Raw genomic sequence first — 26,456 nt, 5'->3', positions numbered from 1 at the left:
CTTGCTTACTTACTAAATTATTATTATCTTGACACCACGAGTTTGCTACTTTTATTATTCTTTTCTTGTCCTCCTCAGCAAACAGTTTCCTGGTGCTTAGCTGCCTACCAGGATTAACCCACACCACCAACCTATTCAGAACTTTTATAATAGTAAACTGAACTAAGAAAGCATTTAGACAGTGAAAAGTTAATACTATACAGTTTGGGTTTAGTAAACAAAAAACATACTCACAGTGCTAAACGTTCGAGCACAAAGGCTACATTTTCACACTCAGAGGTAAGATAAGGTCGTGCTTTAACATAACTTCGGATAGCCACTGTATACACCTCCAGCAAGGGCAGAGGATCTTCTGATGTTTTCCACTTCTCAGCATACTCCAGCAAGGTCTGTTTAGAGAGAGGAAGAAACACATACAACATTTAGGAACAAATACAAGCTTTTAATTTTGCACTCCTCACTAACAAAACTTTCCTTATCATTATATTTATTACTTTATGTAGGCTGCTCCATAAGTAGTGCCTCCTACTTATTTCCATGGAAACAACAGCTACAAATGGCACAATAACACCAATTGATAAAACACATTTTCAGCTGCAAAACGCTATTTTGCAATGTAGTCATCACCATTAGCTATGCATTTATTTAGATGCACATCTCTACAGTTTAACTTCTAAAGCAAGTAAATCAAAGCATTAGCTTAATTTTAAATTCGATGCTTTCAGGAACAGTTTTACTTTTCCTCTCTTCTGCCATCTTGTCAAATTAAGCATTCTGAAGACTACAAATATACACCCAAAGCTCATTAGTTAAAAATCCATTCTCCTACTTGCCACATGAATAGAAAAAAAAATGATTTAGAAATAAAACTAAGTAGAATGAACTAATTAGAATAAGACTAATTAGAACATGCAACTCTGCAGGGATGGGAAAACCACCACAAGTACAGAAGGCTTCCATTCCTGTTAGGGAGATCAGGGGGACTCAGACACACAATTAAGTTGGAAGAAATGAATATGGCTCTCACATCTGCATACAAAACTTCCCCCTTGGATCTCTGCTCCCAGGCTTAGGGCAGCATAACTGGTTGGCAGACAATTTCAGCACTACTGTGGGCTGCAGCCTGATGCATTGAGATGATGGGCACTGCTGTTTACTTTCTGGGGGATGTAACAGGTAGAAATCTCACAGTAACAAACAGCGATTTAGAATCACAGAATGATCCGTGTTGGAAGGGACCTCAAGGATCACGAAGTTCCAACCCCAATGCCTGGCAGGGCCACCAAACTTCCACATTTACTAGATCAGGTTGCCCAGGGCCCCATCCAACCTGGCCTTGAACATCTTTCAGGGATGGGGCATCCACAACCTCCTTGGGCAGCCTGTTCCAGCATCTCACCACTCTCCTAGTAAAGAACTTCCCCCTAACATCCAACCTAAATCTTACCTCTTTCAACTTAAAACCATTTCCCCTTGTCCTGCTATTATCAGCCCTTTCGAAGAGTTTACACCCCTCCTGATTATAGGTTCCCTTCAGGTACTGAAATGCTGCAATGAGGTCACCCTGCAGATTTCTTTTCTCCAGGCTGAACAAGCCCAGCTCCCTCAGCCTGTCTTCTTAGGGGAAAGTCATCCTTCCCCTATGGTCATTCAACATCCCACTCAAAGAAGGAGCATCAGAATGAGCTGTTCAGAGTAACACCCTCTGAAGGACAGAGATCCTACAACCTCTAAGAGTAACCTACTCCTGCATTTGACTAACATTTACTGTGGCTCTTTCTCACCAGTATCATAATGCAGTCCCACAAGTGCTGAGTGAAAGGACTGATTTCCCGCATGGCTGCACTCACATTACCACAGAGTGAACACAAGGTGGGATGCTCAGCTCTCCCTCCAGCAGGACACTCACTGCAGAGCTGCTACCCAGCAGTTGGCTCCAGGGCACAAACCACAGGGCATTCCCTGCTACACACAGGGCCTCAGCTGAACTCACTCAGCCCATCCCTCCAGGCTGTGGAGTAACCCTGACTTTCATCATGCAGACAGCTCCCATCAATTCAGCACCATCTGCAAACTGGCTCAAGGTGCACTGCCCTCTCTACTCATTCACCAGTAATAGTCACTGAGCTTGTGCTCCAGCATCAAGGCCAGACAGGATGCCAAAAGCACCCTGCTGCCACCTGGACTCTGTACTGCGTATCACAGGTCCTTGAGACCCACAGTTCTGCTACCTTATTATATTGCCTGGATAAACAGCCTCTTTCATGGTTTATAAGGATACTATGGGAGACTCAATCCAGAGCATTGCTGATATCAGATAAAAAAAAAAAAAAGCAAAACAGCTACACAGCATTAGCTGCTGTCCTGTCATCTTCAGAACCAGCTGTTTCTGCATGGAAGGAAACCAAGTTTGTCAACATTAAAGTATTTCACATAGCTCCTATGGTCAAGGCCATCTGCAAAAGTCATGCTTTCTCTTTTTATGTCAGATGTAATTAAAACAATTTTGACAATATTGGTTCAAGTCCGTTGAAGTTTTTTTCCTAGAGAAGACAATCAGAAATAGTCCTCTGGACATTGAAGCTCTTCTGCTACAGAAATGTCTCATAGACCTAAATAAAAACCAATGAAGTGCATCCCAGCTAATATGAACACACAAATATTAAAATGTAATGTTGAATATGCAAATCTAACAATATTAGTGAACTCTTTATTCCCGCTTTGAGCAAGCCATCTCTGCCTTTCCGTATTGAGAACAGAACATTCATTATTTGGGAAATACAAATCTGTCATATTAAAAGGCAAACCAAAACTAAATTTCTTCCTGTCTTCAACTCTTCACTCTAATGCAACTCAAATTCAATACTGCCTTGCCTATGTCACACATCTGCCCTGAATTAGCTAATGGTAGTATTAAGGACATGCTTAAAATTCTCCTCTTTGGCAGTGTCCAAAACAAATGCTCAGTAAAAAAAAAATACATCTGTGTTAAACTGACTCAGAAAATGTTTCAATGTGCTTGTTTGCAGTCACAATACCACAGCCAAGTTGCAGCACAGACAAAACAAAATACCAAGGGTATTCCAAGTCAAGGACATAACAGGCAAAGAAAAATACTCGTGTTTCTGGCAAATAAGTTGCATTAAAACTGATTTTAGTTTAAAAGGAAAACCTCAAAACAAAGCCAGCTTTAAAAGAAGTTATGCATTCCACCTTTTGCTGCAGCAGGAGACAGTTTCTGTAGCACCCAGTGCTGCCTTCTGGAATCCTGGATCTCAAAGGAATATCGTCTGTTTTGCTCTCACAGCCAACATGATCCCCTTGTAAGAGCAGCTAAAAAAGCATCGCAGATCACGGCAGAGCAACCAAGGGACAGCAAAACATTGCAGAAGCATGAAAGAAGACACAGTGAAAGAGGACTGGATAAACAAGCTGGCAACATTAGCAAATGTGTATTTCTGCATCATTTGGCAATTTGGACCAATGAGCTAGAATAATCAGATCAGAACAAGATGTCAGCTTCATAGGATCTTCAGAGAAACTCCCGCCAGAAGTCTCCCTCTTCCCAAATGCTCACACAGACAGATGTACTCTGATTTCAGTTACTGATTTGTCCTGGGTGACATGCTTAAGGATGCTAGCAGTAGAACACCAAAGTTGAACAAAACAGCCCACCTTACGTTAGTGACAAACAATAGAGCTTATCTAATTTTATGCTTTTTTAAAAGAAGCAATTCCTCCTCCCAGGTGAAAATGTGAAAACCAGCTGCTGGTGATGCTGTGTGTAAATGAGAGACAAGCACAGTAATAAAACATTCAGCATAGCTCTCCATTCATTTAGATTCTTAAATAAGCCCTGAAAATTCATCATAATAGCATGGAACGCTGCCTTGCATACACTGCCATTTAGTTTTATTCAGCTGATCACTTAAATCTGGTACAGTGAACCAGACTATCATCAATCTGCCAAAGAGTTTCTGCCAGTAAGATAAGTTTGCATTCAGAAAGTTGGTACAGCCAATGGTATTCCTGACTTGACATCAGAAACGCTAGGTTTACCTGTTACTTGATGTAAATATGATTTAAGGTATGGCATATTTACATCCTCAGAAGAATGCAGCAGGCAAACAGATTAATGCAATCTTTGATGTAGCAAAGGACATTTCAAAGCTAGCCGGTAAATCAGGACAGCATATCCTGAAAACCTTCAAGTGTGAAGCTGAGCAGGAGAAGAAAGAAAGGGTGCAAGGAAGGAGATGGAAACCCACATCTCCCCACAGATGTAACTTAAGCAATTGGTTATCTGATAAGCAGGGCCAAAGAGGATTCTCACCTGGCGCTGCAAAGACAGACAGCAACACTGAAAAGAAGAAATTAACTGCTCTCCTGCAGAGATACTGAAACAAGTCATGGTAAGTGACTATGGAGACAGACGGGCATCTACCAGATCCGAGGATCTCAAGTTTCACAGGGCAGGAAAGAGAACTCACAGGTAGCCAGCATGCTGAAAAAGCTCCAGTGAGGCACTACTGGAGTCTGATCTACTCTACAGTGAGGCACCACTGGAGTCTGATAGCAGAGCCCTGAGTCTGGGAGACTATTTAAGACCATAGGCCCATTATGATAGAAGAGTCAGAGCTGCCCCAGGTAACTACGAACTTTAGAGAAGCATCACGTAGTCATTAATATCAGAAAATTGGACTGAGGAGGAATTACAGGAGCACCTGCAGAACCTACAGAAGCCCAACCAACACCATCCCAATCCAGGTCTAGCATAGTAAGTTGAAGCAAACAACATCTTACTTTGAAAACACGTTTAGAAGTAGTTAACTAAAATAAATTGAACCAACAAGTTCATGTTGGCAAGTTCTTAGAATCCACCATCTAATGACAATTATTTGGCGTGCTGGTGGACACTGTTCTTTCTAAGCAACGTGTACAGATTCAGACAAACTGTACAAAGCAGACAGGCTTTCACCGTTAATAGTGGCAGTAATTTCAGCATTAAGTAGTGCTACTTGTATCTCATATATATATATACATATATATATATATATATATCAGCCACTTCCAAGCCATTATATGAACTATATTAAGCTCTTACGCCCACCACGCCCTTCACAAGTATTCTTCAAGTATGACAGATTTCCTTGTCTGGATGTCCTCAGACTACACAGCACTGTCACTGTACGAAGAAAATCAAATTCATTCTGTTTTGCTTAATGAGCCATTGTTGTGCTCCGTTTACAACCATAAAAAGAAAGAATTTTACCCCAGCCCTGGGCCTCATTAAGTTATTTATCTCCCCAGTCAGGACATGCTTGTTAATCAAGCCAAGTACTGTGTTCAGGGCACAGCAGTAAAGTTTTGTTCCTCTGTGAGACCAGAAGTACGTTTTATTTCAGCTGCAGCTTACATGGTCAGGAATGCTCTGAGAATGGAAGCATTTCAATTTGTGCAACAAAAATCTACGTGCATTATAGATGTGATTTAAACTGTGGAAAATATGGGTAACGTTCAGACACCTTTCATCCTTCTCAACCTCTATCAGCGTGCTCACATAAATATTTCACAGTAGCAGTGCACCCACCAGATGATGTGTTTCTACTTTCAAGTATCGCATCCAGTAGCCTCCTTTGCTAAAATTAGCCCTGCAATACCAAAGTAGTATTTCATGTTAAAAGGACCGTTTACTATTAACTGGAGTTTCACATGTATGGTCCACACCTACGTGCTTCTTCAGAATCTGATTTTAAGATCTGATTCTTTACCTCTTAGACACCTGGATACAGACAAGCTTGCTTAAGTATGTTAAAACGTGCCTCAAACTGTCACTTCCATTTCTGTCTAAGCCCAAGGGACTAATAGAGAAAGTGACGGGCAGCAGAGATAAAGGTCAACTGTGCCTCTAAAAGCACTCCTGTAACTAGCAAAATGTCCATTTCAGCGGCTACCCTCAAGCACGTTTACACGAGTCCAAGCACCGAGCACGACAAAATCATGTGAAGATGAGCCCATAAGAGCTGCACACAGTGGCAGCAAGACTGCTCTGTGAAGGTAACTTGGAGGCAATGGGAGCAGCTGCTGCATTACGAGCAGTAAGGCTCAGCAGTGCAAGCGCTGCTTAGTCAGATCACCCTGATACCTCCTGTTCATGTGGTGCACGTGCTCATGAAGGCAGGGCTCACCTTCAGCTGGCACAACCCTACAGTCTTCTCCAGTATCTGTCAGTAACTGACCTAAAAACACAGATACTTTCACAGGAAACAGCAAAATGGGCTGATCTCAGAAAACAGGGCAAGCTTTACTCAAAGAACCATTCACAGCTTGTATCATCAGGTAGATCACAAGCAAATTAAAGTGAATCGAAGATCCCGAGTTTGCTATCATCATGCATGATCTCACCAAACAGCAAAGTGCAGCTGCAGGCACGTGGTGAAGGGCTGCCAGATTCCCTCTCTGGGCAGAAAGCTGATACACGTGGGGCTTGTTACTGGAAGATGCCAGGAGCTGAAAGCCAACAAAGATTGCCAGCAATGATGCCAAAAGACGTAGCAGCTTGAGTAACGAAACTAAAGCACTGCAACGATGACTCTTGGAACACTTTCCTTGACAAATGTCTTAGGAATGACAAGACTAAATGGATTCATTTCCACATACCCAAATACTTGACTGGACAGGACAAGTGCACAATATCTAGCAACACTTCAAGGGAAAAGAAGCTTTTGTCTTCAATAAATGTATGTATAATTCACATGCACACAAATACACAGGCTATCATATTAAGACAAGCATCCTTTCAGTTAATTTTTTCTTCCTTTGGAGCTACAGTAATTCTGCTGTTCTTGAACCAGGCTTTTCTTCTGTTACCTGAAAAACAAATAGGCTAACTAAGGTAAGTAACTAAAGAGAGTGCAAGTAAATTAAAAGAATATATATGATAGTCTCACAGATGGAAGTCTAAAGGAACACTGTGAAGTACTTCTCTAACAACACAAAAAGACCCACTTGAGTTCTTCTATAAGCAAACTATACTCCTTTTCTAAATCTCACATTAGCTATTACTTTGAAAGACCAAGACAACCACGTCTGAACGATTTTGGCTGGCATTCCATGTGATTAAAACACAAAACTATACTTCACATCTGAAAATTTTATACAGCAAAATACATACCCTGTAGTGTTCCATTTCAGTCCAACAGTAGTGGAATAAGCCAAAGAAAATAGGGAATCGTTTGCATCATTTGAAAAAGAGTGCACTTTTTGGTGGATGACGAGGATGTGTGATATTTATTGGTGATGGGTAAAACAGAAACAAAGTTTTTACAAGACAAGCATAGGAGAATTTACAAGTTACAATCCCTCTCACACACTGCTATCAAATCTGTACATTCTGGAGGCATGCTACTTAGCATGCAAGGGAGTTCTTGCCAAAGCCTTATATGAATGTAAACAAAAGACCATGCTTCATGCTGCAACACCCACTGCTCCTCCTTCCTCGGATATGACTGCTGCTGTTTCCCCTCAGGGTGGCAGAAAGAACAAAACAAAGAGGTAAGGAGCTTCACATTTATTCTCTATGTGGCCAAACCTATAGACACCTCCAGGAAACATGGTGGTTAACACCTACATGCAATAAACAACAAATCTCCCCACATCCACGTAGCATCCAAATAGCTAAGGTAAATATTACATAATATTAAAACTATATATATTTTGGTAACAAAAGCACAGCACAAGTAAGGACCTCACAGATCAGTGATGCACGTAAGATAGGCTCACAATCTTTCACTTCAAACTGCCTTTAGATACTCATCCTTAATTTTTAAAAGCAGACCAAAAATCATGACACTTTTTGACCCACAGACGCAAAAAGCAAGTAGCTCAGTACAGGAACAGATCTTTTAGATATATTAAATTCTAGCACCACAGAAGTATGAGTACTGCTAATTTACACTGTACTGCTGGCAACTACATAGAATGGGGTACATCATTTAAAAATGTTACTATTCTGTATTTAATTTCTGATGTTGTAGCACATCACACATGACAAAAATTTTGGCTGACTAAATCAAAAGCCACCCAGACTTCCAGTATCCTGATAAATTTCCAGCTTCACATGATATCCACCACCACAGCACTTATAGTTTATTATAAAGCACGTCCTGATTTAAAATTAGTAGGTTGTGAAAATATTTTGTCACTATTGTATTTTCTTGAAGCTCTAGGCTTGATATAGAGTCTTATGGACTGTGACTGCAGAAACAACCTTCCAGTCAGCCGCAAACTTATGCAGGACCCGCTGCTGAAGCTGGAAGCATGCAGGTTTATGGGTCCAATGAGATTCACCCCATGGTACTCAAAGAGCCTGCTGATGTCACTAGTGAGGTTTTGCAGGGCTCTACTTTAGTGCCTCTACTGTTCTCATAAAAGACTAAGACAAAGGACTTGAACTACTAAGTTTGCACATTAAACTTGCACATGAAAATGGGAGGAGCTGTTGACTTCCCTGAGTTTTTATTCTCTTGAGGGTACAGGGGCCTTGCAAAGAGACCCTGACAAATTGGACGGTAGGTAATTACCAACTGCATCAAGTTTAATGAGAGTAAGTTCCATATTCTGTACTTGGGATGGAGCAAATCTAGCTATACATACTGGGGGACAAAGGACTGAAATGCAACTCTGCAGAAAGGGATGTGAGGGCTCAGGTCAGCCACAAGCAGAATCTGAGACAGCAGCATGCCCAGGTAGTCAAAAGGGCCACTAGCAGCCCTAGGACGCATCAGGCCCAGTACTGCCAGCCAGGTGAAGGAAGGGGTTGTCCTGCTCTGTACTGGTGCAGCTTCACCTGGAGTAGCGTGTACAGTTTTGGTACCACAGTATGAAGATTATATAAAAATATTAGTGTCCAAAGGAGGGCTATAAAGATAGTAAAGGGCTTGAGGGGAAGGTGTAAGAGGAGCAGCTGAGGTCCCTGGGTTTGCTCAGCCCAGAGCGGAAGAGCTGATGGAAGCCTCATGATGGCTGCAGCTCCTCACTGGGAGTGGATGGGCAGCACTGAGCTCTGCTCTCTGTGACAGCAACAAGGCCCAAGGGAATGGCATGGAGCTGTCAGAGCTGTCAGGGAAGGGGCAGCTGGGGATGAAAGACAGGTTCTGCACCTGAGGGCAGTGGGCATGGAACGGACTGCCCAGGGCAGCAGGCACAGCCCCAAGCTGCTGGAGTTCAAGGAGAGTCTGAACATGCTCTCAGACAATGGGTTTGAATTTCAGGTAGTCCTTTCTTGAATCAGGAGTTAGACTCAATTACCCTTACAAGTCTTCTCCAACTTCAGAATCATTGAATCAGAGGCTGTCCAATATACTGAATATGACTAGTAATTAAATTCCATTAGGCATAAAGTTTAAATTCTTCCCTTTGCATTCTTTTAGGAGTCTAATCTGTTTTCTGTATTCTCCTTTTGACACCTTGGTATATTACTACAGATGGGAAGAGCACTGCACTTGAACCTCTGAAGTCTGTCATTTTAAAGCTGCAACTCTCCAATACCACCAGAGGAAAAATATCAAGGAATTATTTTTGCCAGTGTTAAAAAATACCAAAGGCCAAACTCTTTACTTTTCATTTTCTCAGAAGTACATGAAAAGATGAATTTCCTGTCAATATTCTATGTAAGTTTCCTGGCACTTGGGAAAAAAAGAGACCCCTCTTAACAGAGTTTGGAATGCCAGAGATACACATATCACACAGGAGCAAGTAAATGACCAGACATAATGCTGAAAAACATTTTTATTTGAAGTAATAAATCACCTCACTGTGCTGCTGTTATTATCTGACCGTAAGATCAAGAGAGATAAAGATGCAAATTGACACCATTTAACTATATATATTTTTGAAACAGCTGATTTGTATAATAGGTCTTGTTACAAACTCCTAAGTATTGGCAGACAGTGCCTTTTTAAAGCGTATAATAAGAGGGAGCAGAAATTGAAGTACTGTGAACTGTTCGCTCCATCTTCTTCTGCCTAAGTGATTCTCGTCATTTGAGTCACTTTCATTTCCTACACAAACTTGGCAAATACAAGGCCACGTGTACTTACTTCCTTCAGGTCATGAAATGTATATTGCCTGTGGTCAGCTACCAAACCACACAAAAAGAGAGTATTACCCTGACCATTAAAAACTCCACATTATTTACTACGTTTGCATATTTTTCAGTTTTCATTTCCTCAAATTTCACATGTACTGCTCCAGATGAAGAAATGTCTCCTGAATAGTCACCACTGCATTTTAAGAATTCAATGTACAACACTAAGCTTCTTCCCTCCCCCCCACACTTATCTATGTCCAAGTTCCTAAAGTGTGCAATGACGTGCCAGGTGAACTAGGCAATGCCAGATGACACAGCAGCATAAGGACATGAAAACGCTCATCGTGTCCATTTAAGAGCCTTCCTAGTCTAACTGCTATGCTAAATGACTGCTGTGGAATGTGAGGAACACTGACAATGCAGCCATACTTCCCTCTGAAGAAAACAGAAACAAATGATGACATCCCATCCTTTATTACCAGCACAATACTTCAATTTGGATGACAAAATACAGCCCTGAAAGCAAGCTCTAGCATGATTAGCATATTCCTTCTCTAGCAAAGGAAACATCTGCTATTCAGGAACAAAAAATAGTCCGGATAGTAAATTAAAGACCCCCGATATCAACCCACGAGGTCTCTAACCTTAAATCAGTTTTCAATCCCCAACCCCAAGTCTGTTTCTCTTTGAAAATATTTCAGTTTCACATTGTTGACTTCTCTTAAGGTACAGCAGTTATGAGTTACAACTAACTGCCTCTGTTTAACTGTTAATCAGAATCACAGACTGTAGCAGTAGGGATAATCTGGTCCAGTCTCCCTCTTTAGTACATTCCCTAGAATAGGCAATCAGACGAAAACAACAGCATTTGAAAAAGCATGTAAACTTTCCTCTCCAAAGGAGGGCAAGGAAACTGGCAATGGCACAAAGCAGCACTACTGCTCTAGAGGTATTTGCATAATGCCCTCAGCAAAGTGTTTTAACTTTTGATTAGAGCTTAAGAGATCAGCCAGTTGGACTAGATGACCTCTTGTAGGTTTCTCCTCATGGAACTATTCTATTCTGACAGTTTAATTTATAGCACTATTTCTAAAATAAGGACATTTCTGCATAGGAAGTAAAAGCACCAGGAAACATTTGTTAAAGCAACAAAGCTCTTGCAGTATCTATGGTTCTGCATGAAAGATTGTTCACCAGTGACACAGATACCCCTCTCTGCTCAGACTTCAAAGACTCTGCCAGTTACCTCCCCCACAGTACACATGCTCATCAAATGCACTTGCATTCCAAACTGGTATCTCAAAGGAGTGAGATCAATGCACCTCAGATGTGCAGCTGTCCAGAAGGAAGCAAAGAAGGCAACTGTGCACAAACAATGGAGAACACTGTAGTTCACGATCTTCTAGATATATTCTCACTAAAGATGCTCATCCAGATTCTACGGACACCAAAGTACTTTGTAATCTTAGGAAGCTGAAACAAGTACAATTTGGACAGTTAGGCCATCAGACATAGAAGCTTCAAAAACTGTCCCCTGAATATCCAGGCTGATACGGTCATTGCCCCATTGTGAGAGTTAACACATTTCTTTAAAAATAAATACAATAGGACTTTTTAATATTAGCACAGTACCTACAGGAGTTCCATATAAACCCAAAGTATTTCATAGAGCAGTGTTAGAAAATTGCCAATGATTACAGTGTGTGAACAGCAATATGAAAATTAAGCTATTATACATAACAAAACAACTGCTTAGATCAGGGACAGAACAGCAAGGTGAGAAATAAGAAGCTTCCATCAAAGGAGTGAAAAATCACTGGATTTTCTCATCTCTATGGGAACAAATATGCAATGATAAAATACTCTTTATTCTTTTTAGGATATTTTTTCTTCAAGGAAAGAAGGAATTTCTCCTTTTGCAGGCAGAGATGACAGGTTCAGAGACTTGTAACAGTGCATGGCTACTGGAGAGTAAACAAGTGCTACAAAATGCAAGACAGCTTAGTTCAAGACGGGTGTTGAACCTTAGGGACAAAGCACAAGCAACATAAAACTCCATCTGAATTGATAACGTATTCTGATTAAGTAGGTAGGCATACAGTCTTGATGTTGTCAACAGCAGTAGTATAAAAGCTTCTCCAGGGTAACACAGCTCGTGTTGTTTCGCTGGTCCTCGGGCTTCCCATTCAAATGAAGGGAACTTCTGAGGGCTGAGTTTTTTGGAATAAGACTGTCAAGTCTGAAGCAAAACCTCACAGTTTACTGTAACCAGTAATGAACCAAGCGCATAACGAAGGCTGCATCCTTCGAATTCCTGGAAAGCTGTTAACAGCCTACTTTCAAGGTGCAATTTATGACAGCTTATAAATCAAGCTGGGCTTCCAGCCTCAGCTATTCACCACAACTCCAGTTGTGACCTCAGAGCTCCACAGCCTCTAAAGAGAAAGTGGCCTAAGAACCTGATCAAGAGTAGTCCTAAACTTTATTTATTTTCTGGGGGGATCCTAAGTATACATTAGATAAGCTAGCTCAGATATGCCTGGAGTCAAGAGGCTTTGGTACTGACACACCAGGACCACATGATATCTTTGTGAAGTCTCCCAGAAAAACTTCACCTCAAGAACCCCCTGAACAATCCCTATGGGTGTTTAAATGCCATTGTTCTCAGCCTCAATCATCTACAGTTCTTAAAGCCAAAGACCACTTTCTGTGAACTGTTTTCTTTCCTTGTTGTTCAGTGTTCTACCAGAAGATGGAGAACAAACCTTTCATCACATAAGAAGCAGGAGCCTTAAAACTTGCCTGTAACTTGCAACTTTGAATAAGCACAAATTAATGCTTTTAAAAGCAATCTCTGGGTATGTTTCCCAGGAAAAGCTATGAGAAGGAAGTTAGAGGCCACTAAGGAATAGCTGGGATGAAACGAGGTTTACATCCACACTGCATGAGGACAAGGCTACTGAACTGAGACTGTCAGTCAAATGGAATTTTCAAAGAAAAAAACCCCACAGGAATAGCTCCTGAACCAGCTCTACGTGCTAAAGAAAGCTCAGTCTAACTTAAACAAGGCTACCTCACTTTCCATGTGACTTCAGGTTTTCAGATATTTTAAACAACCACTAGGATCGACATGATTTGCAAAGAGTTTTAAAGAGCAAGCCAAACAACTACATCATCTTGTCTACCTATCACATCTCTGAGATGTCAGCCCTCTTGGATGAGACATTTCTCTCCATCACCATACCAGTAACCCATCTTTTCCTCTCATGTTTGCCTCCAACACAGAAGCACAAACATAAGCAGCCTGTTTTCTATCGCTTTTTTAGCTGGGCTGCACTATATGCAAAATGGTTCTTAGAAAGGAATGGATATTCACTACAAACATCAGACAGAACAGCACTATCTGACATGCCACCGCTCTCATAGAACGCCAAAATAAAGAACCAAACCATATCAATATAAGGCAATAAAATTAATTTTTATTCTAATTACTTAGTTCTGTGCATGGAAGGGCCATGCAATGGCTTGGGTTAGAAGAAACTTAAAGATTATGTAGTTCCAGCTGCTGGCATTTTACAACAGATTGACTCAGAACTGTACCTCTAATTCACTTCCGAAACAGTTTAATTAGATAAAATCGATACAAGTTAATTGAATCAGCATTTGTCTACCAATGATTAGCATCATTATCTTAATTTGTAGTTACGCAAGCACTGAAAGCATTAGCTCTTACATGGTTGGTATTATCATGCAGCACAACCCAGAACAGAACAACAAAACTGTAGCAAGTATAGAACATAAGACTGCATTTATAAAACAAAGGATTACATAATCATGTACAATTAAGGTTTTTTTCTAATATGCAAGTACTATGTAAGTTACGGTTATGATTGACAAATGATCAAAGAACATCAATGTCCGTTTTTACTCCATTTTGGTTCTCAAAGGATCTGAGGATTAAGTGGCTACTGTACTACTTTCACTTTAAATGCACCTTCCAAGTTGCTTCACAATGATGTTGTTAAGCATTAGCTCCACAAAGTCAAGCTGAAGATGCAGCTGAAGATATTGATTTGAGCCTAGGAGGACTGCTTACAAGTAGATCATATTTAAGCAATTGTTTCCACTCAGTTTCAGCAGGTCCAGTACAGAACTATCCAATTCTTCCCCCCAATTACTATACTATACCTATGCTTCACTAACAAGGCAGCAATTCCAGTCTTTCTCAGTGTATTTTCCTTTTCTGTCAAGCAGAAAATTCCAACTTTTCTACAGCTGCAAAAGGAAGGGACCTCAGGAGATCAGTGAGACCAACCCCCCTGCTAAAGCAGGTTCCCAACAGGAGGAAAAACACTGGCTGCTCTATCCTGAAGTTAAAAGCAAAGCAAAGGTAAGTCAGAATTAGTGAGAACTGAATTTGTTGAGTTTAAGAACAACTCGAAGTGAAGAGAGTCATTCAAAGATGCTGATGAATAGTAAAAACTTAAGAACTACATAACACATGAGTTTGCAGGTAATGGCTGGTCCCCCTAAAATATCACATGATCATATAGCACTTCAGTGCAATGCAATGCAGAAAGAGTGGATCCAAACAGCAAAAGGACTGGTGCTGAACAACCATGTAAAGCTGAAATGTTCCCCATCGAACCGGAACAAAGAATAAACTGCATTACAGTGACACAACTTTCTTGCAGCAAAATTGCAAAAAATGTAAAGACAGAGACTTAAGTTTTGTGCTTAATCCTTCCTGTGAAAAGGAGATGCACAGAAACAGGAGGAAATCAGGTCCCATACAGTTATCTTACAGTAACTCGTTTGTAAACCAATAGTGAAGGAAAGCAATTCTGCTGGAGATTTTTGAAGACAACAGTAAGTTCACAGAAATATTTTTTATTTTCCCCCAGGAAGAAGTAATTGTTAAAGAACTGATACCAACTTTTAATCAATTTTGATGTGATAACAAGAATTAGAGTACATCTGAAATCCAGTACAGTGATCAACTACCCTGCAATGAATGATTAATTTCCTCATTCTGTCCAACCCCTACACATTCATACATCAATGTAACAGTCTTTTATTATCTAAAATAAGTTTACTGAATATCATCCCCTGAAAATCACATAACATGAAAGTTGAGGGAACAGACAGAAAGTCATGAAATTCTTTTTTGTCTCTTGCCTAAAAGCATTCCCACAACTAAATGAACATCTATGTCTGCTTAATGGAAATCTTAGAAATCTCATTGTGGTTCTCCTTACCATAAATATGCACTAACTAAACAGATGTCAGTGCTTCTGAAGATGTATGAGTGCATGGATTATTTGAACTGCCACCTCCTTTCTCTACGTTTATTCGTTATATAAGGTTTTCATAATCTTGATGGTTCTTCACAACAACTTCACCGTAACTCACACCTACCCCATGGTTGCACATCTCTGAAGAGACTTAGGACCGACTGCAAGAAGAATCCGTGTAATGATGATGGACAACAAAAGAGCTCACCCTTAAGATTAGCTTCTATTTGTAACTCCTGCTACAAGTCAGTTTGTAAGGACATCAGGCCTCCAGCACAGGAAGCGTAACAGACCCCTTATCCAACTACTGCTGCTTCACTTGGTAGATAAAGTAACAACAGTAACAGAAGAAAACAACTAATTCAGACCTGCTTTCTAACGCATGCAACTTTCAAGGACAGTGAAGTGCCACTGCCCTCAAATTACAGATATTTAACTAAGCCAGATACAGGCATGTAGTCCAGATACACATCGCTAAGTCTACGGTGGAACAGAATTTGAACGAAGCACCTCTGTAGATACAGAAGCAGAAACAGCAGAAAGGCTGTTTCTGGGGCTCAAGGCTGCTACAACTCACAGAACATTAACTGTGTCATCTACCATTCCCAATAAAATACCAAAAAAAAAAAAAAAAAAAAAAAAAAAAAAAAGAATAAAAGTTGACTCTCTGGAAAATTAATTAGCAACCATGGAGCTGTTCGTTAACAGACAGACGTTTCTCTCCCCATATTTCTCAAAGGAATAAGCAACTGGTATGTTTTTCATCTGGGCACACTGAACATACTGCATGAGCTCAGACTGCTAATAACGAACTAGACATGCAAAATAAAAGGTACAAATCCTCCCATTATTCTTCAGTCACTACTCCGATTGAGATTCAGAATCCAGATAGTTTTTAAATCAAAACTAGTATTGCTTAGAAAATGAATGGGCAGCCTTTGCTTGTATCTACAAACTGTTTTGAAAAGTAATTATTTTGAATTCCATGAAATGTCTTCATTAAGCCTCACGCTTTGTCACACACACCAGTAGAAATTATCCTTTCTTCTGCTTGTACGTAGGCTTTTAGCATTCTGTATCCAATATGTTCTTTCCAATGCTGTCAGCAGCTATGATTTCTCACTTGCCTCCTCACATGCAAGTGAGGATGGAACAGACCTAAGCTACATGTCTCTCCCAAGTTCTCATTCAGGTCTCAATTCCATTGCCTTCCCAACCTTCATGTTTTAGTGTGTTCAGTTAATATCAATATTCAGCAGTTGGCTATTAACCAGGCATTTCTGGAATGCGGTGGGATGCTCATTACAGTCGACTTTCATCCACTGCCAGGAAATCTAATTTACCTATTCCTTAATTAACAGACTGGCATATGGACAGATTAAAAATAGGAAGACATCCAGAAATAACTATATTTGTTTTGAAAATACACAAATTTCCTGGAATATAGATGACTTGAACCTGCTCTCTTGGTCGAGTAAAGAGAAACGTTACAAATATTTCCCGCAGTTTAATATGTGTTAGATATTTGTCTTAGCTGCTTTTATCAGTTGGATGCAACTTCTTCCAAGCTTCTTAATTCTGATGAGAACCTAGTCAAGAATCTTCTTCTTTAATAGAAAAGTTACTTGTCATTTTGAGTGGTCCTGCTCAGCAATGTCAAGCTGATATCCTGAAAGGTGCTTCCATCTGATCTACATTTCCTGTGAAAGAACAAGGTGTGTGCCCCGGTGGCGCAGCGGTAGAACTGCCACTTGCAACACCAGAGGGCCCGGGTTCGAATCCCCCCTGTGGCGCAAGGGGTAGAAGTGCCACTCTGCTACACAGAGGGCTCGAATCCCGGGAGTTGGACTCGATGATCTCTAAGGTCCCTTCCAACTCGCATGATACTATGATGATGATGATGATGATGAAGGCAAAGCCTACCTGATTCACAGAGAGCCCAACAGCCCAACATGTCCTTACAGCAGTGCCAATGTACAGGCACTGCATCCACGCACAAGAAAAGAGAGGAGCCAAGACTGTGCTCTCAGCTGGACATGTGAACAGTCCACAGCAGAAATGGGAGCTCCTGTCATCCCACCAGTACAGCTAGTGGGGTCTGCCTGGCTACCCAGGATCAAGACTTAATTGCCATGCCAGTTTCAACTAGATCAGTATGCAAGTTGCAGGTCTGTAGGATTTGCAGACTGAAATTTTCCTCATCTTCGCTATTACTGATTCATATGTAATTTTATGCTGGCTGTTCTCTTCATACCAACTTACGCCTCTTGTGGTTCTAAGTATTTAACTCTTGTCCTCTTTGTTGTGTTTGTTCTGTTACAAAACAGTGTGCCATCAAGAGCTCTAAGCAGCAATCACAGGGCTGAGAAACTTCCATACAGGTAATTTGATTTGATGCCTGATCACTGAATACACCTCTCTGATTCATCAACATGGTATTCAGTGCATAGATGCATAAATATCGAACACAATTTCACCCATTCATCAGAATCAATTCTTTCCATCATTTTGACTAACAGAAGACAATAGCAGTCCTACCTAGTAATGTCCTTTATAACATACAGAAGTCTGAGAAAGGAATACTAAAATAACTCAATTGAAAACTCATAAAATAACCCTTATATTATATATATTATATATTAGCTTTACTTAAGGGAGTTACACTCCTCAAAGCAGCTGCCCAGCAGGTAGATCATTCTGAACGCTAGCCAGCAATACCTGGAACTGGATGGACTTGTGGCCAAAGTTACATGAGTCAGGGCAAGGACAAAGAAGTGTTACTAGTTCAGAATAATTAAATGAAATAATCAGATAAGAACTACATTAGTTAGCACAGGATTTTCCTTATTCTCTGATGTAAAGCTGAATTTGGTTTAGCTCCACACCAGGAATAGCAAAGTCAGAGATATTACCTACTGGAAAACTACATACCTTACAGAAGAGGAAATGGTGAAGAAAAGCTTATTAGAGTAAAACTTGCAAAAAGATAGACATGGTCATTTGTTTTTTTTTTTTTAGGTTTAATTTCCTACTGAATCAGGCTTGTCATAGCATGACTTTATAAAGCTCCATTTTGATGTCACGTATGCCCTTCTTTTTGAAAGCCTTTGTTCTGACAAGTGCTAGGTATTATTAGATTAACTCTTCCCAAATAAAAGCACTGCTGTTCATCCTCAGTGATGAAAGATCCCTGAATACTACCGAGTTGTCTTTAATGCATATTTGGAAAGACAAATAGGGGAATAGTTTCACACCTCAGAAAAGCTCCTGCATGCTTATTAAACGTATGACATTACATTTAGCATCTGCAAAGCTACAAACTAAATAAAACAGGGAATCATGTCACATTGTAAATTTAAGGTAATAAATACCTAAATAATAGGCAAACAGTTGTTGTAAATCTCTACTTAAGAGAAGCTGATGACATAATGTCTTGCCAGCTTCCCTCACAAAAACAGACGCATAATCCACACTGCACTATAAGTGCTCAAGGATTTATACAGAGGCCTTTATAAACAGTACTATAATTACAACAACCATAACGATATAAGTAAATGCCTAGGGCGCTATTTTCTGAAGACATGCTTCATACATACACAAACTTGAAACAGTACCTATAGCCTGGGCATCAGTTCTAGTAGTATATCGGTGTGAAGAAACAGTACCTTGCTGTCTCCTAATAATGATTACAATTTAATTCCTAATGCAGAGAAGTCTTAGAAAGAACTACAACATGCAGGATATGCATCTATAAAGCCTAGAGAAGAAAAGAACTCACGCTCACATGGCTGATTAAAATGAAAACGCCACATGAAATTATCCAATTTTCACTCACAATGGAAATAAACATTCTGCAAAAGAGCACAACATAAAAGCAAGACATCTCTCCATCTCTAAACAGGCAATTAAAATCAAAGATGCTACAGAGCAAAGCTAACTGTAATCCACACTTCCTATCAAGCAAGTACTAATTTTTGGTTGAAAGTATTTCTTGGAGAAATGGTGGTTTGCTAATAGGAGTTACCTTAACAACTTCTGTAAAACAACAGGTCTCTAACTCAGCACACATTCTGCATCAGAGTAACTACGACACCACATTTGCTGAACTGAAATATTTCCCTTACTGTGGTAACTAAGTGGAATGCTTTGCTGCAGTATCACATGCAGCACCTTACACACACAGGTGAGCTTCTCTAAAACTTAGGAAATGTTACTAGTTTTTCATTTCTCCATCTTCTGAACTACCTCTATTTATCACACCTTTATAAGCCATCCCTTTTTTCCAAGACTGTAGCAGCAATGATAAATAGTATGTTACACCAAAAAAACCCACCCGCCTTAAATCTTAACTCTTACATGGATCATCACCTTCTCACTCAACTGTCTGCTCAGAAAAGTGAAAATTGGAGAAAGACAAAAATAGCTTTGAAAGCATAAATGGTACCTCTATTAGGAAAGGAATACATCGTTTTTCACACCTAGTAGGACACGATAAATCCTAAGTCTTAAACTCTAATGAGTGACTAGAGATGAAGCTAGACAGTAAGAAAACCTTTACATGCAAGGATAACAGAGCTAAAATGAATCATCTATGGAGTTCTCAAAATCTTTTTTACCAGAAGTTTTCGAGAATAGGCTAATCAAGCATTTGTAGTTCTAGTTTACCAAGAGCAACTCCTGCTTCAGTATCACAGTCTACAGTTTGACCTCTTTATAAGGAGTTTTTAGTGCAAGAAAATTTACAATCAAGAATAAAAAATGAGGTTTTTTTACATTGATAGCAATATATAAAAATGAAAAGGCAATTTTTGTAACAGCAGCTCTTTAACTCAACTTTTTGCCAACAAAAATAGTTTAAGATTCCCCCCACTTGCCCAACAGTAATATTAAAAGGCTGTTATTCAAGGTTTGCTTCTTTTTTCATAGATTGCCATCTAAAAAACTAAGTGCACCAGGTCTGCCTGTTTGAGTGAGCTAATAAATAATGGTAGCAATTCAAATAAGCCACAAAGAACTACATTTTGGAAGATTATTGCACTTGAGCCATAATTAATACCACTTATAAGTTGATGTGACACCAGCAAAACATGTCAAACTAAGTGCACCATGTGAACATCTTAGATATCCCAGCAAAGTCCATGTATTACATCTCTAAAGCTTTTATGTTCAAGCATACTACAATTATCTACACCGAAGAGGATGTTTATACACTGACATAACCCAATAAGAAAATGAATGAGATTCTGATTTTCAGAGAGAAACACAGGTAGAAAAAAAAACTATTTCAATCATTTCCACTTTTATACAGGAAATTTGCATTAGCAAGAACTTAATGCACAAAACACAGAACTTTTACAGAAAATTAGCTCCAATCAAGCATGACGTTAAGTAGTTCTGCTACTACTGAGGATGAGATTAATTATTGTCATTGGTTAGACTTCCCCTAATCAGTAGTTTTTTCTAAACACACATGCATTCTATGCAGATCTGTACCCATACTGTATTTATTTGAAAAGGCAGCAATTCCCCAACTCTCATAGTTTAACTTAAAGATCAGGAGGTGCCTTTTTGCAGACCAGTAAGGCAGTGAGCGGTTCAGTGAGTCCAGTCCTATAGTGACAAGGAAGCAAAGACATGCCTGAAGCAGCTCAAAATCTAAATGAGATGCATCAGAGATTACAATTGTTTTTCTTTACACACTTAGAAATCAGTGTGGGATACCAGAGCTGAGAGGATTGTGATTTCTGGTAGTTGTGTGTGCCTCTTGAATGACAGATCAACTGGAGGTCACAGGTACAGATGTAAAACAAAAGAGGACTAGAAGTTACTACACAAATCTTACCCTCAAAGTGGTATTATATGAAAATAAAAATATCAGCTGTGACATCAGGAAGAAATATAGCACAGCAGAAGCGCAAGGTGGAAACATCAAAGCAGATGCTCAATGCAGAAATCACTCCCTGGACTCAAAAGAAAACACTTCTCAGAAGAAACAAGGAAGGGAGCTATGGCATTAGTACATACTCAAAAGAAGAGACAGAAACCTGGTTACACAGGAAAGCACTGAAGTGAAATCTCAGTAGAATGACCACAAAGCCTTACACAGAACAGACCCCAGGACAGCGATGGTCAATGCACAGCAATGCACCTGTGTGGTTTTTGCCTACCACTGAAGAGCTCCACCTGAGCAGCATCCACCCACTTGTACCATCAAAAAGCTCGCCGCATTCCAGGAGTACAGGACTGCATCACGTAAAGATCATGACCAGTTGTTGAGCTACAAATAAATAAATAAATCAAGGGTGTATATCAACCCACAGACTTAATGAAGAGTTTGGTGAATGCTGTCAACAATAAGTGACCAGCCGTTCTATTAAGAGGAAATGCCTTTTACTAAAAGAGCACCTGAAATTTTGCTGACAGTGTTTTTTTGCTGCCAGCAAATGCTGATCTTATGGTCACATCAGGAGGAAGGGCATCACAACTGCAGGTGATTGATGAAACAGCAAACGAGCCCTTCAAAGTCTGTTGAGGTCTTTATATGTACAGTGACTCCTGGCAAGGGATCATGCTCTAGTTCCTACAGGAAAAAATAAAGAAGCCTTAGTGAAAAACTCCTTTGTCATTGAATTAAGACACACTGGGTTGAGATAAATCCAGTATTTGTAGCTGAAAGGTTTAAAATAGGCTTTATTTCAGCTTCTACAGACAGAACTGAAGACTATTTCTGTCATCTTGAATCTGAAGAAGCAGCTGAGAATACAGAGGCTAAAAGTGAGGACGAAATCAACAATAAAGAAGGTGATAGCATCCTAACTTTGTGAAGGATGTTTGGTGTATGAAAACCAAAAGCCAATAGCAAAAGTTCTCCATCAGCACTTTGCTTTTGCTATTATTAAGATGACCCCAGGCTGATGGCCAGTAAGGAATAAGCAGGCTATCGTAAAAGAATACTAACATGTCATACCAAAGGCTAAACTCACTTGTTAGCATATTTTAACACATGATTTTCACATAATAAGCCGACAATAGCAGTAAGATAACCAACGGATGAAACAAAATGTACCAGCAGAGTTATTATGGAAGTACAGTACAAAGGCTCCAATTCTTTTCATGTTTTTAACCCAACTCGCTATTTGTTGACAACTTGTGTGTTAGTACAACAAACCTGATGACCTTACAGTTTTGGAAGGTTTGTACCCTCCAAAGAAAGAACAGGAAGGAAAAAGAAACACTCAGAAGCAGATTCAGAAAATAGAAGACGGAAATAGCCATGCAGATAAGACTTGTAAGGTCCAAGATGAAACATACCAACTATATAAAGATACTCCAGGTAAGCAGAAGTACTTCAATGATTTAACACCAGGCTAGCTAGAAAAGAAATTCTGTTAGCTGTTTGGTAAGAAAGAAAATAAATATCACAGTGGGCAATGAAAAATGGGCAAGGAACAGTGCCCACATACTGGCTATCCCCATTGGTACTGTGTTTTCTCTAGCTCTCAGAGGAATAAAAACTCATTTTGCTCTTTTGTAACCGAATACAGATGGGAATCAACAGATACCCTTAAAGAACAAAGTCAGAAAAGAATGTAACCAGCTCCCACATGGTGATGAAAACACCGCTTTCTTTGGACCATTCTGATCTCTTGCAAATTTACGCTTTCGCTTTACAGTCACTACATCTGAAGATACTTGCTTTATACTAGATACTCAGTTCTAGTCTGCAGCATTGTTTGTGATATAGCTGCTGCGGACTTGCTAACTTCCAAACTGCAACAGAAGAGTACGGATCACAACTAAAAATGCATTTTACACATATCTATAACAGTGTGAACTTTGCTTGATAACAACTGAAAATAACGCGCTCCATTGGTCAACTAAAACCAGAACACACAGTTTTCCAAGTTCTGCATAGTTATTTCACGCCTAGAAATACTAAGCATGAAGAAAACCACGCAGGTGAAACCACGCTCAGGCAAACACTAGAATACTTCCTCTGTGCTGCACTTCCAGGCTTAAGATTCAAACAAGGCTCTCTGTTTTGTATGTATGAGCAGCCAAATTATTCTTTTAAGCACATACATCCAAAGACTTGATCCTAGAAATCACGGCAGATGCCCTTAAACTGTTATTTAAAACACAGATTTCTGAGATGGCTTTTACCAAGACATGAATTTTTCATATCTGTCACTAAGTGCAAGCTAAGTAGCTCAGCCTACTCTCTGAACCGTAAGTGCTGTTCGGTGTTAGCCCCAATATAGGACTGAAACTGCAGAAGAAGCTGAGCAAGTATTTTGGCACCATCAGCATAGGTGAACTAATGTAAAATCACCCAGCCAACATGCCTGCTTCTCACATGAAGCATCCTACAGATGTGGCACTGAGGGACACGGTTAGCAGGTGTGGTGTGACAGGTCAATGGCTGGACTAGGCCAACTTAGTGGTCACTTCCAACCTTCATTATTCTATTATGTCTGTTTAGATCTCATCTTAAACAGAAGTCATTCAACATGGAACAGCGTGTCTCAGCTTTCAGTGTTACACATCATGATGCTTGCACACAACAGGAACAGGTCCAGCCTTCCTGCTCTCTTGGTACAGAGGTGACAGTGACATTTCCAAAGAGTGCAGACTCTTACCTAAGTCAATTTCCACACAACTTGTTTTTTGCTACAGCAAAACTCATTTTTCGAAGGTGTACATTTCAGAAAGAATCACGCCTCAGAATGGGCTTTTGTTAATAGCCATTAAGCTAACAATCATATCAATTTTTGCTCTGTGCTAAAAATCAACCAAATCTCATGAAGCTGCTCACTATGTCCATGCAATCATAATTTGATATATCTGCTTCTAACACCAGGAATCTACTTGATGCCAGAAAGGTGTCTGCATTCCCACTTGCCAACCACGTCCACCCACAAACAGCTCATTCAGTTGTCAGCCCAGGCCAGAGCCAGGTTTCCACCTCACCACTATGAATCTAAGCAAGCTGCCACAAAGATCGGACAGGCTGAGAACGCAGCAATGCGAGCCAACATAAACCACTCTTGTTTCTGTGCATCCACGCAGACATTCTACTCAAGTACAGTGTGGTAAATTTTGATGAAAGAGAACCTAAAATACAAGTCCGGTATGAATGAAATCAAACATGAGATGGGAACACGCACAAAGTGCTTGGCAGTGGATCTCCCTGGTTACCAAAAAGTGGTGCTCAGCTAGATCCGAAGTGACAGACATGCAAATGGGCACCCCGTAATGGCTTCCACCAGGAATAAACTCCTTCAGAGAAGACCCGAAGCCACAAACCCACCTCTGAAAGATCAAAACCCATCTCTGAATTCACAACCATCCATTCCACCTCTTACAAAGTTGTCCATGCTCCACGAATGGCTGACAGCAACGTGCAAGCAGATGTTACGGCTGTTATCTGATACGCCGCTTGTTAAAACCAAGACCAAAGCTACGGGAGGAGTTTGAGAGAAATTCAGCGCCTCAAGGGTTGTTTCACACACTGTGTCATGCCCAACGTCAGCCGAAAAAGGACACATAGAAGAAACGAGGGCAACACACAGGCACGCACACGGCTAAGATGGAGCGGCGTGCCTTACAGCAGCCGACACCGAAGTTTGTAGGGCGAGGGATGCTGCGGGGTCAGCAGTTCAGTAGCAGCACCTGCAGCAGCGGGCCCCGGGGAGCGGGCGGCTATCCGGCACACCGCACCTCCACTCAGCAATGCTCCAGGCACCCCTCGCCCTCGTCGCGAAGGCAGGGAGCGACAGGGAGGGCGGCACCGTCGACCTTCAGACCTTCTACCATCACCGAAGCCTTAAGTTTAGTCCTCCACAGCTTCCCCTCATCCCGGATACCAGCGACTCCGAACCGCCGCTGGCTACGATAGAGCACCGAGCGGCGGAGGGCCCCGAGCACCCGGGCCGCGCTCCCGCTTCCCCACAGCGGAGGAGCCGGGCCCCCGAGCCGCCGCCCCCCTGGGAGGAGGGGTGCGGGAGCGCAGGGTACGAGGAGGGGAGGGGGGGAAAGGGGGGGGTCCGTCCGCCGCCGCCGGGAACAAAGGGCCCTGGGCTGAGCCGAGCCGTAGAGCGCAACAAAGGGGCCTGGAGACCGCGAGACGCGGGGCGGCCGCCGGGGAGGAGAGAAGGCGGGGGCAGGGAGCGCGGGCCGGCCGAGCGGCTCCGGGCGCAGGGGGCGGACCGCCCGCTCTCAGCCCGCAGAGCGAGGGGCCACCCGGCCCAACCGCCCGCGGCCAACCGCCGCCCCGGGCCGACGGCCGCCCGCTCCTCCGGGGAGAGCGACGCCGCCGCCGGGCAGCGCCCCGCAGTTGCCCCCCGGCGCCGGCAGCCTCCCGCAGCCCGCTCGGAGCGGGGGAAGGGAAGGGAGAGGAGGGCGGCCTGACCTGGCAGAGCTGCTTGCAGTACTCGGTGGCCGCTTGCACGGCGGGCTCGGCGCTCTCCCGCAGCCCCGTCTCCAGCTCCAGCAGCCTCTCCCGCAGGCGCCGCAGCTCCAGCAGGTCGCCGCCGGGGCTGCCGCTCTCCTGCTCGGCCTCCTCGTCCGCCATCTTCGCACCCCGCTCCGTCGCGTACGCAGCCCCCCCTCTCTCTCTCTCGGCCTCCCGCTCCCCCCCCTCCTCGCTCGACTCCGCGTCACGTGATTACACAATGCCACGTTCCGGGGAGGGGTCACGTGCCGGAGAGAACGGGAGGGGGGGGGGAGCGCGCGCGCACTCCCCCTCCCCCGCGGCGCGGGGTTCGTTCGGGGAGGGGCGAGAGCGGGAAGGGGGAGCGCGCGCCTCCGCGCGTCACGTGACTGTACGCCACGCCCCCTCCAACGGCCGCGCGGCCACGTGACGGCCCTCCCCGCCCTCCTTCCGAGCGGTTTTGGCGGCAAATGGCGGTGAGGCGGCCTCGCTGCTTCCTTCGAGCCTCGGAGCCGGCGATGGTGGGCGTACGGCATGGCTGTGTGAGGGCGCCTTCCGCCTGGCCAGCTGCTGGTGCCCCGTGGCTTTAAGTGGGGTCCTCCCTTTCTTTTTGCTATGTTGAGCACTCTTAATAGACTGG

The 26,456-nt window shown here is 42.0% G+C and overlaps 1 protein-coding gene across 1 annotated transcript in view; it reads right to left on the bottom strand.

Annotated features, from left to right (window-relative positions):
* ZNF292 (zinc finger protein 292) overlaps window positions 1–26,119 on the bottom strand; it is a 53,489-nt gene extending 27,370 nt beyond the window's left edge. The window contains exons 1-2 of the mRNA XM_072332109.1: window positions 25,796–26,119; window positions 235–389 (exon numbers count right to left, since the gene is read on the bottom strand). Of these exons, the coding sequence (XP_072188210.1) occupies window positions 235–389; window positions 25,796–25,957 (317 nt within the window). The 5' untranslated portion in view covers window positions 25,958–26,119. The remainder of the gene's footprint in view (window positions 1–234; window positions 390–25,795) is intronic.
* Window positions 26,120–26,456: the final 337 nt, after the last annotated feature.

This window comes from Excalfactoria chinensis, chromosome 3 (genome assembly GCF_039878825.1).
Source record: "Excalfactoria chinensis isolate bCotChi1 chromosome 3, bCotChi1.hap2, whole genome shotgun sequence".
Classification (NCBI taxonomy): Eukaryota; Metazoa; Chordata; class Aves; order Galliformes; family Phasianidae; genus Excalfactoria; species Excalfactoria chinensis.
The sequence above is the reverse complement of the archived record's forward strand: the minus strand, read 5'-3'. Positions and strand labels throughout refer to the sequence as shown.